The following is a 12181-nucleotide window of genomic DNA, read 5'->3' as shown; positions in this document are numbered from 1 at the left end:
CACTGAATATATTTTATGATAATATTGATCCACACACACTTCACTCTTAATTACAACTACAAATGTATTCAGATGAGTGATAAATGTGAACTCACCTCCTTTGGCTGCAAATGTATAAAACAGAAGGATGAATTGTAGTGTAGGCAGAATCTCAAAGGTCAGATCAGCAATAATGTCAAATATATCAAGTACTTTTCCTTTTTTGTTTCCAATCTGTGTCACTAAAACTTGAAAAGAAATATTGATATGAATATGATTTAATATCATTTACTCAGTGTATCACTGATATATGATAACACATGGAAAGATATTCATATAGAAACACTTACTGTAAATGCTTTTACTGAAGCAGCACATAAACATCAATGCATAGAGGACTAAGATCAAGACTCTGTCAAATACGTCATAATTCATAAGTTTTTCCCAAGTATTTGTAAAAAGAGCTGAAGGAAAGAAGAGATCAAATCAACATTTTAAATGAAAAAGCAACTCTGACTTTAAATGAATACAGATCACTCGATTTACAAAATACAATTTAATTGTTTTAACAATCTTTATAATACATCACACTGTAATTCTGACAACCACACATTATAAAAACTATTATAGTACAAATGTGTTGGTAACACATTAAAGTAAGGTTGTATTTTTTAACAGTAGTTATACCATGGGTCTGTTAAATGCTTTATATTCTGATTGGCTGAGAAATGATTCACAGGTGTTGATTATTTTTCTGTAAAACACACACCTGACCTGTCAAATGTCTTAAAATAAACACCAGAGCAATGTCTGTGGTAACCGTGGTATAAGGTATAATAATTGACTCCAGTCCTTTGAATTATTTGAAAAAAATCAACCTTTTGATTTAAATAATAATTTAACCTTATCCCCATATGGGATTTATAATGTTCAGTGACATTACTGTCAGATTCAAACGTCTTTCGCGCTGAGCCAGACGGATGAGCTCAGCGCTGTCATATATCAACACTATGCAGTGTTTTCAACCTCATAATGTTTATTTTAGATTTCAGACATTTAAATACACATAACCACTGGTAAAACAATAGCCTACATTTAGTTTGTAAAATACATGTCTGTGGAAGCAGCAATACAAATCTATTCAAATAAGATAGTAATTTGCAAATAATAAATAAATATTATTTTCAAATAAAAATAATTTGCCGATGTATGTTATTCACATCAGAAAAACACAGTGGAAGTATAAAGTTTACTTTATTGTAATAAAGGTTATAATGATACCTGTTTGAAAGACGGGGACACGCACCTCCCTGGTCAAAATACGTGTGCTTAAGTGTACTTTTATAAAGTGTACTTATTATATAAATATAATATACTTTAAGTACATACACTTAAGTGTGAATTAAATGCAATCTTTTCGGCGCAATGAATGCACATTACTGTAAGTGTAATTCATTTCAAATATATAATATATTAAGTTGAAATAAAATGTAATAAGTTGCCATTAAGAGTTAACTTAATTGGTACTTTATTACAACTTTATATCTACTTTCATATTTGCTTAGTGTTTTTACAATATACTTAAAGTGCACTACACAATATAATTAAAGATTAAATAAAGACATTTTACTGATGTTAACAAATACAACCTTATTGTAAAGTGTTACCTGTATTCATGATAATGTTTATTGAATGTGTTGGATTTGTTTACCTGAATAAACAACAGCTGTCAAAACAAAATATTCTGCAACATAACTGTACTCCAAAATCAGACCTTTATTTTTTTCTGTAAAACAGAAATGTTGTCATTGTGTCATTTATAATTGTTTTATAAAAAATTGGCAGATCTCACACATATATTATATGAAACACATTGTGAGTGAGAATAGATTGAGCCTAAATTTCTTTTAATTCATTTGTGATTCACTAACAAACTGCATACCTTTAAAATTATTTATATATGGAGCCGCCCAGAGTAACGTGTGAGGTCTGAGTAAATAAAGAGCACAGCAGCAGATCGTCTCATTCACAGATCCTGAAACACAAACACATATTAATAATAACAATCATTTAATAACTGCTTCTTAACATGAGAACAGTTTTTGTTTAACTAAAATGAAAAAGAGAAACAGGAGAGATTTTGAATATATTGAGTGATATTATAAACACTGACCTTCAGAAAGACCCCAGAGGATAAAAGCAAGGAACATGATGAGATTTGAACAGAAGATCAAACACATCTGAAGACGATAAACTGAATCTGAAGTTAAAAACAGAGAGAACAACAACAATAAAAATATTTTTCTCTGCTTTAATCAGTGTCAGTTACAACAGAATATAAATCCAGATGCATTATGGGTATTTCACAGAGCTAAGATTATTACAACTAAAACATAAACATTTAATTATAAATAGCTTATATCACATTTCCAAATCTAAAACAAAATATAAATAAATAAAAACTACACACTAATTGTTACCAACATTAAAATCAAATATTAAATATAAATAATTCAAAATTATATTAAAGGTTTCATTCCTTTCAAGACATTATTAGGACATTTTATGTAGGGCATTTTATGACATGTGTAATACTTCAGCAAAACATGTGAGAGTTAGATTTATATTGTGATTATTCATGTAGCTCTGACATCATGAATCTCTGTCATGAATGCAGTATATTTCAAATGTTGTTTTAACATCTCTGGTACAGTAAACACTCATTACACACACAGTGTATTAATAAAGTATTCATTGTTCACAAAGCTACACCAGATATCACAATATTCTCCCTATTTAACATAAGTTTTTCTTCTTCTTTCTTATGGGCGTTTCACAGGGTACCTGGCAAGCGACAGAATCGCTGCGTGGCTACTTTTGTTGTGTAGTGAAAGCGTTTTGTGCAGCATTTATTGCAAATATGTTTATCTTCAACTGCGCCGGCCGTGAAGAGTTGTGTCCGCGGAAGGGACCAGATTTTGGATGCACAAGCAAGGCATGCGGACAAGGCATGTAACCACCCCCGTTTTACTGCTTTCCACAAGTCTTCTATTGATAATGAACTAGACACTCGCAGCTGCCGCATACCGTGTGAATCACCATTATTACTCTTTGTAGAGCACTTTGGTGTGTGTGTGTGTGTACATTTCAGAGATGTCTTTTGGATACGTCTGTTTCCATTTGGTCTATCCAGGACAGTTCATGGGTGACATGTTTTTCTCTTGTTGTCTACTCTCACACAAGTTCCAGGACATGATGAAGTTTGTACCACTACATTGAACTAGATGTGTTTTCATCATCACTGTCCTGTTTCTTAAGAGTTGTATGTGTTCTATTTTACCTGAATTTACCTGATTTGGTAGGGGGGTGGTGATTGGTCAGTCAAAGAGTAGTTTTGCGGGATGGCAAGTCACTGTCGATGGGCAACTCTCATACCTGCAACAGGGCCGCTTGTGCTGTATTTTGCCTTTTGTGTTGCATTGTTTTTCTGATGACGGGTTTAATTTATCTCATATGTCTTTCAATAAATCCATTGCTTTTTGGGTTGTGTGGTGGCCTTGTAGTGTGTTTTATTTTAGTTATGAATTTCCTAAATGTGTATAGGTTTCAAAGACAATACACAATGCTGTAATTTTATCCCAGTGTTTTGATCAGAATATCACAATGTGTTGTAGCCTGCTGGGAGCAGCATGCAGTGGTTTGGTGATGAGTGGTCTTGATCAGTTACAACAATGAATGATCTGCAATACAACAATGTGTGACAGGGGCGTTGCTAGACATAAAGCTTTACTGGGGCACAGGCCCTCCATCATTTGCTGACTTTTTTTGAAAGCCTGCTTTGTGCGAGAAGTGTGCAACACTTCTATACAATGTCCTTTGCTTAACCCACTATTAGTGCAACAGTCACTGCAAAAGATTCATATATACTAGTCTAATCTTCATCATACCTAACATTATTAACATGTTTGGAGGCATAAATGGCATAACATGTTTGGAAATAATGACAGCAGAGAAATATTTTCTACATTATACAATGATAGCAATGATTAATAACTTTTTAACAAGAATATTTTTACAAGAATGTTTTAAGAAACCAGTCATTTTATAACTGCTATACTAAAATAACTGTTATGTAAGTTCGTGTCCTAGAGTTAAATATTAATAAAATAAATATAAATTTCATATCTGAAAATACAGAACAGTATAACACACACATTTGTTGATTTTATCAGCAACAACGCAATTCTATAGACTTGACAAGAGGTTTTTCCTGAGATTTTTTCTCTAATGTTTGAGACCTACGGAGCCCATAAGGGGACATGGTGGTGGACAATATTTGGGATGAGAGGGATTTTTTTAACAGCTTTTGCGTTCCCTCGAGAAGCTTTTTGTGTTCTCTTGCAAAACTTTTGTGCGTTCCTCTGAGAAACTTTTTGCGTTTGCTCGCAAAAAGAGCCTACGTTTTCACAGGAAACCACAGCACTTCACAGCGTTACCTGAGGCAGTTCATTAGGCAATGGCATCATTGAAGCCAGCTGTTTGTAGATATGATATAACTACTGTTATTAAAGAATTATACTGTATATCTTTGTATTTAAGTCCAAGTTCAAAATAACAATCTATAAACCGCACCATTGTGAATGCATTGAGCTGTCTGAACCATTGCTGACGGGAGATGAAGTGTTTGTCTGAACTAAAAACATGACCTGTTTCACAATGGAGCAGTTTGAAATACAATATCATTATTTAATAACAGTAAAATATATACAGTATATAGCAGCTGACATCAATGATGCCATATGGTGTAGTGCTGGGTAGTGGGTACAAGCAGCTATACGGAGTACTTCTTTATTGAAGGCACACATGTAAAAGCCATAGAATAAAGGTCTTTTTTGCAACTTATTAAGTGAAATAAAGCGGACCAGGTGTGCTCTTAGGGGCGGTTTCCCAGACTGGGCCAAACCCTAGTCCCAGACTAACTTTAATGTTAGGGTTGTCTTAATTGAAAACAACTTGCATATCTTAAAATATATCAGTGTGAATGTTGGGTCTCAAGATGCACACCAGAAATTTTGCTTATATATATATATATATATATATATATATATATATATATATATATATATATATATATATATATATATATATATAAGCAACATTATATATGTAAACCAGCTGAATTTAGCTCATGACTTTGAATGTTAGTCAATGACGCCCTCTGTCATTTGGGCATACCAATATGGCCGTTGGTGGACATGTGACAGATTCATACTTTGAATCCTCACAAACTTGCCAATTTTTTTTTAAAAATAACGCTTTAAATACTTCGTTACAAACACTACAGTTTGTACAATGTGGAAATCGACACACATAATTATGGACAATAACCAAATATTTTAATACTTTCATTTGGAGAAAAGTTTGTATTAATTTCAAAACATAAATACCTAAATAAAATCTTACGTTTCACAATTCCTGAAATGTCCGTAGATTCTTGTTACAAATAAGAATAAAAACAAGTGTGGTTTTTGATTGGCTAGTAGTCCACTTTGACTTCAAATTAATTAGTAGCCACATCTGCTTTTATTGGAGTGGTAAATTTTCTTATCAAGTTGAAAATATGTGTGCTTTCATCCAATGATCATGATCATTATAGAAAACTGCATGTGACTAAAATATAGTCAAAATCCCATGTTTTAAAAGATAAAGTTGGCAGGCGCCGCCTATTTTCAGTAAGACCATATTAGTTGATTAGATGGCAATGTGGAGCTTAAAGGAATAGTCAATTTTCTTTACAAAATCCAGATAATTTACTCACCACCCTGTCATCCAAAATGTTGATGTCTTTCTTTGTTCAGTCGAGAAGAAATTATGTTTTGAGTAGGGGTGACCCTGAATAGTCGAAGATCCGATGCATCGATAGGAGAAGCCTGATTCGACTACCAATCTCACAGTCGAATCGTCGCAGATGTGTTATGAAATGAGGATCATTCAATTTTAGCCATATATGGGTTCACACATTATCTGATTTCACATATAACAGCTTTCTCACAATATATTAATATACTGCATATTATAATAATGCTGCAAATAATATGTGAAGTAGCAGCTTTCAATAAATATTTTTAAAATGCGTTAATAAATCCAACATCCCCTGTGACCGGGCTACACGGAGGTTTCTTAGTTAATAAAACATTGCCTCTTTGTTTCTACATCTAAAAGACAAAGCTGGCAATTATATTATGGCTATACTTTTCTATTCTTTCAATAATTTATTTTATTTTATTTATAAATCACTTTGGGTTATCTGATTTAACTATTTGGCTTGTGTTTTGTTTCTGTGCACTTGAGGCATTTTGCATATTTGTTCTGCACCTTGTTACTTCTGACCTTATTTTATTTAAAAAATGTTTCTATTATAAACGTAAATTCTGATCTAATTTAAGTCTGTAAATTTTGGATAGCTTTTCGTTGTATCAATGTTGCGCTACTGCGTGGTGGCCATGCTTGCGCATGTAATTTAGCCGAACGGGATAGGTGCTCTGCGTCTCATATTTAGGAGTTCATCAAACTAAACATTAAAAAACGGATGTTTTTCGACGGGTATAAGTTTTTAAAATGTATTTATCATACATTTTGGTTATCTTGTCAAAAGTTAAACTACAAAACAGGTAAGCCGTTATTTAAAATTTCGGTGATGAAACGGAAACTATCTGCACCGAACCTATTTCTGCCTGACTTTTCTTGTGATTTAATATTATGGTTGGTGTTCACTTTTAAATGATAGCAAAGAGATTCCTGAAATAAATAATATCATCCGGTCTTTCTGTATCTAAAGTTAATACAGAGATGATCAAAGTCAGAGCAAGCAAGCAGGTATTTCTGTGCTAAATAATAACGCATATTGTCTATAAAATCATTAATTTCAGTGTTTTTCTTGTTATAAATTAACGTTTAATGAATAGTAAATAAAGATTAGTTTTTATCATTTACAGTCACAATCACTAATTATTTGTCATTTCTCATTTGTCGGGTTTTTTTTTGTCATGACCAAATTAAATAAAAACACTTAATTAGCCGAGGTTTCCAAGGCAGGATCACCTTTGTTATTTTTTTAGGTTTAGTTATCAAAATGTATTTTTGTGTGATGTTCTGTAGATCTTGGCTTTAAAATGTTATGAGGAATAAATAAACAAATGTTGCCTTATATATTTTACCTTAAAAAAATAAATATATAAATGCATCGTAAGTTTTGTCCTCGTTCATCACTTGAAAGACAGTTTTGGTCACTTTTACAGAAAGTTGTTTATGTGTGCTGCTTGTGAAAGAAAATAAAAGTTAACAATTTGTACCTGGTCTGGCCCCCTCCCAACCCATGCAGACAAACATAGATGATTCGACTATCGGTTGACTATGGAAAGATTCGACAATTCTGATTTGAATATGTAAATCCTTAGTCGAGGACACCCCTAGTTTTGAGGAAAACACTGCAGGATTTTTCTCATTTTAATGGACTTTAATAGACACCAACATTAATACTTAACTCAACACTTAACAGTTTTTTCAACGGACTCTAAACGATTTCAAACGAGGCGTAAGGGTCTTATCTAGCGAAACGATTGTCATTTTTGACAAGGAAAATAAAAAATATGCACTTTTAAGCCACAACTTCTCGTCTAGGTCCAGTCCTGTGATGCGCCAGCGCGACCTTGCGTAAATGCGTAGTGACGTAGAGAGGTCACGTGTTACATATATGAAACGCACATTTGCGGACCATTGTAAACAATAAACTGACACAAAGACATTAATTAGTATCATTCCACATACAACAACGTCGGAACGGTCCTCTTTCAACACACTTGTAAACACTGGGGCGTAGTTTTGCATACGTCATCCATAATCTCTTTACGTCATGACGTATTGCGTGAGGTCACACTGGCCCATCACAGGAAAGGAGATAAATAAGAAGTTGTGGTTTTAAGGTGCATATTTTTTTTTCTTGTCAAAAATGACAATCGTTTTGCTAGATAAGACCCTTATGCCTCGTTTGAAATTGTTTATAGTCCTTTGAAACTCCGTTGAAAAAAACTGTTAAGTGTTGAGTTAAGTGTTAAGTGTTGGGCTCTATTAAAGTCCTATAAAAAATCCTGGAATGTTTTCCTAAAAAAAACATGATTTCTTCTGGACTGAACAAAGAAAGACATCAACATTTTGGATGACATGGTGGTGAGTAAATTATCTGGATTTTTTTTAAGAAAATGGACTAATCCTTTTAAAGCTAAATGTTTGCCTTATCTCTCTCTCCACTGTTCCCACATCTCAGGCCTCAAATGCATAAAGTAGGGGTGCGCGGGGACTGTTTACATTGTTGCACAAGGTTTTTCTGGTATTTTTTTACGCTGCCAATAGACGATCTCTATGGAAGGTTTTTTTGGTCTTTTTTAAATTAATTAATTAAATTATAAAATAATAAATTAAATTATAAAATAATTAATTAAATTATAAAATAAAAAATAAAATCGCAAAATATGTCCCAAATTTGAAAATGAAATGCTAAAATAAAAATTTAAACATTATATTAAATTATTTAATTTTCATTTTTAACGTGATGAAGCATCATTCCGGCCAAATTGAAAAATTAAATTAAATTGATGATTTCACATTTCATTTTCAATATAATCTTGAGTCAAGACTGACAATATTAAAATAAAAAGGCAAGCTTGAAAAGGAATCTGTAAATATTTTTTTTAAGGGCTTTTTATTCATGCCCAAGCAATAATAGGGACAAAATTAAAATAAAGTTCAGTTTTAATTTTATGTTCTCTTTTATTTATTGGTTTTCATTTTCTTTTTCATTTTCGTTTTCATTTTCGTTTTCAACTTGTATGCAAATTCAATGTTAATCAGTGGGTGGGGTTTACTTGCTCATAAAAAGGGGATTGGCTGAAGCAGCATAGATATGTGAAGCAGTGTTGCCAAGTCAGCGACTGTTTTGCCAACTTAGCGACTTTATTGCTACATCTAGCGACTTTTAGACCCATTTAGACAAACTTAGCGACTGTTTGGATTAATCCTAGCGTCACATCTGTACAGAGAAGCTACTGTGTCGCATGTACCGGCCCACGAGTAGTGATGCAAAGTCCGATTCATTTTCGCGAACCGGCTCTTTTCGGACAGTTCGGTTCATTGAACCGGTTCAAAAACCGGTTCCTGACGTCATCAAGAAATTACATTACTACGCATTTATTGTATCAATGAAACATTCAAATAAAGTCGTTTGTGTCAACACATTAAAACATTTAAATAAAAAGTTGTTTTTGTGAAGGCATAGCTGATTTATTGCCTTGCATTCACAAGTTAGTAATGTTTGTGGTCACAGTTTAAATCGTGGATCATAAATAATAAATAAATAGTAAATGCCAGATATAATTGACCAGTTTTGACAAGCCTACAACTTGAATAAGATTCCTAAAAGACACTGATGCACAATTGCGGATTTGTGTAATAATAAATAAACTTGTGTGTTAAACTCATTGGTCTTCCTTAAACAACTACAATGATTTGCATGCAAAATAAATCGTATCAAAACTAAAGCTTTCTAATAAAAGAAACATATCAAGAAACTAACAAAAACTTCGCGTATCAGGCTCGTTCAAATCCTCGGTGATTCACACGCAGTGTCAGCAACTCATCTGTCAGAATCGTCGGCAATCCTCGCCTCGGCAATCATCGACAAACTTCGTCCGGGTCTTTACGAGTCCGACGTGCTATTTCGGCTGTGCGTCCTGCGTCATCAACCCGGAACCTATGCCCAAAACTAAAGTTCGATTCAGTTCGATTTGCGAACCGGCTCGACCGGTTACTTCCTGAGAACCGGCTCAAAAGAACGATTCGTTCAAGAACCTAACATCACTACCCACGAGTGCTGGGTGGCGCTGTCTCGGTGAAATGTGCGTCTGGTGTCTCTGTACATGGAGCTGAGCAGCAACATATTAGACTGTACGAGCTGACGCGTGGATGAGATTCGCGAACATTGTTTACATTTGAAAGGAGGAACAAACAATAAAAAGGGGCTGGTCCACTGTTATATATGTGCGTATTTTCACACATTTGATCCGGTGAGGCGTCAGTCAATTCTCATCAAATGCATACACATAGCACAGTGTGATTATCGTGCAATATATATGCCAAATTCCGGAAAGTATTGGCGTATCATATGCTGGCAAAATTGGAATTTGGCTTATGTATAGCACGATAATCACACTGCGTGTTATTTGTATGCATTTCATGAGAATGGACATACATAGACACGTCACTTACTTTTGCAGCGGGCACACTGGTACAGAACAGACCTTCAGCCTTTGTGACGGGGCTCAGCTTCGGCCCAATTTAAACCCTTCATCCTCATGTGTTACGCTGATTTGTGAGTAGGGCTGTGACCGTACATGATTTTGTTTTACCGCGGTGAAGAAGCAACAAAATCACGCGGTTACAGCACAACAACCCACCCCAGGAAAGCAGTAATCTTATAAATTATTTAAACGACAAATTATATTAGCAATAACAGCATGAAATAATATGTATTTCTTTATGTTAACTTTTGTTTTTTATATCTTTTGAATATACTATTGATTATAGAACTTTTATGTCACCGTTTATAGCCCATTTTATACAATACATTTCATAGAAAAACAACCTGAAAAGCTGTAGAAAGAATATGCAGTTTAAGATTGTTTCTGGTGAGTTGTGCAAAACCTGATTCCTATTTCTTTAGACATTGTTTTTCGGTTAACTGTCCGTTGATAGAAACGCACTTCTCCAAACTTGTTGAAACGCTGAATAATTTATTGTACAAAAAATGGGTTAAAAACAATGACAAAAACGGTTCCATAATTGATATTAAACTCAAAAGATATCGAAAATAAATAGTTTTTAATGTTATTATGATTAGTATGTTTAATTCGATTTTTTCAAAGTGGATACAAAACGAAATAGCCTATTGCATCATTCCGTAAATAACTGCGCAAAACTTATGGATACTCCAATCAATGCTTTCAATTTCAGCTGTCCATTTACATCATCAAGAAGATAATACTTTTTTTAACCCGAGCTGGAGAAATTCACTTACAGCAGCTCCATATAAACACAGCATTCAACCAAATAACGAGTCGCGCTGTCGGTAAGCGCTCACCTGCCTTCATAACGATAGTTGTCATGTTTGCCCATTATAGTTTAAAATTATTATTATGCTATTATTATCATCACCAACACACAGTGCCTGCTTCTGCCATTCGTCAATATGTGACGCGGAGGGTATACCTTTCGCGTCATTTTTTGACGAACTGGGGACTTCAATAGGCTACTATTACGTCCGTTGCATTCTCTTCTCCTATTTTCTTACCAATTTCGTGTCGGTTTAGGGTTAGATTTACATAATGACATCCCTACCCAAACCTAACTCTAACCCCAACGCCAGGTGACAACTGTTTCTAACCCCAACGCCAGGTGACAACTGTTTAATTTCGCGTACACTGTTTAATTTCGCGTACACTGTTTAATTTTGAGTAAATCTAACCCTAAACCGAGGCGAAAATGGTAAGAAAATAGGAGAAGAGAATGCAACGGACGTTATAGTATTGAAGTCCCCAGTTCGTCAAAAAATGACGCGAAAGGTATACCCTCCGCGTCACATATTGACGAATGGTCAAGTGTCGTCAAATATTGACGACATGGGGTGAGACTGTGTTAGCTTCTCCTTGAACGAGAAATAATGCGCGTGGCTCGGACTCCTTGCACATGAACTTGCATTGCACTGACATTTCCTTGCAGAGATGATGTTATTCGCGCAGGGGTTTAAAACCAGGGAGTGAGTCGGTACAAGAAATCAGATCACCTGTGCATGACACGCTTCATGTTTAAGAAGGTTGCGGCCGTGACATCACCGCAGCTGGCATCTCACGTATGGCCGTACGCGGTAAGCGGCAAAATCGCCGAGCGGCTTCAGCTTTTCTCTTGTATTGGAAGCGTTTTGTGCAGCATTTAGTGCAAATATGTTTATCTTCAACGGTGCCTGTCATGAAGTACCATGTCCGGAGAAGGAATAGGATTTTGGGTGCACGAGCAAGGCGTGTGGACCAACTCCGCTTCCCCTCTGTAACCGCCCCCGTTTTGCCGCTTTCCGCACGTCTCCTATTGAAAAAGA

At 34.7% G+C, this 12181-nt stretch overlaps 2 protein-coding genes across 2 annotated transcripts in view; both read right to left on the bottom strand.

Annotated features, from left to right (window-relative positions):
- Positions 1-12181, bottom strand: part of LOC135734278 (uncharacterized) — a 201258-nt gene that overhangs the window by 147370 nt on the left and 41707 nt on the right. The gene's annotated exons all lie outside the window — the stretch shown is intronic.
- The window catches only part of LOC135768853 (uncharacterized), a 61311-nt gene that overhangs the window by 26802 nt on the left and 22328 nt on the right, over positions 1-12181 (bottom strand). Inside the window, exons 7-11 of the mRNA XM_073813806.1 lie at positions 2153-2239; positions 1922-2014; positions 1691-1765; positions 330-443; positions 96-227 (exon numbers count right to left, since the gene is read on the bottom strand). Of these exons, the coding sequence (XP_073669907.1) occupies positions 96-227; positions 330-443; positions 1691-1765; positions 1922-2014; positions 2153-2239 (501 nt within the window). The remainder of the gene's footprint in view (positions 1-95; positions 228-329; positions 444-1690; positions 1766-1921; positions 2015-2152; positions 2240-12181) is intronic.

Source organism: Paramisgurnus dabryanus, chromosome 3 (genome assembly GCF_030506205.2).
Source record: "Paramisgurnus dabryanus chromosome 3, PD_genome_1.1, whole genome shotgun sequence".
NCBI classification, from domain to species: Eukaryota; Metazoa; Chordata; class Actinopteri; order Cypriniformes; family Cobitidae; genus Paramisgurnus; species Paramisgurnus dabryanus.
This window is presented reverse-complemented; position numbering and strand designations above follow the sequence as displayed.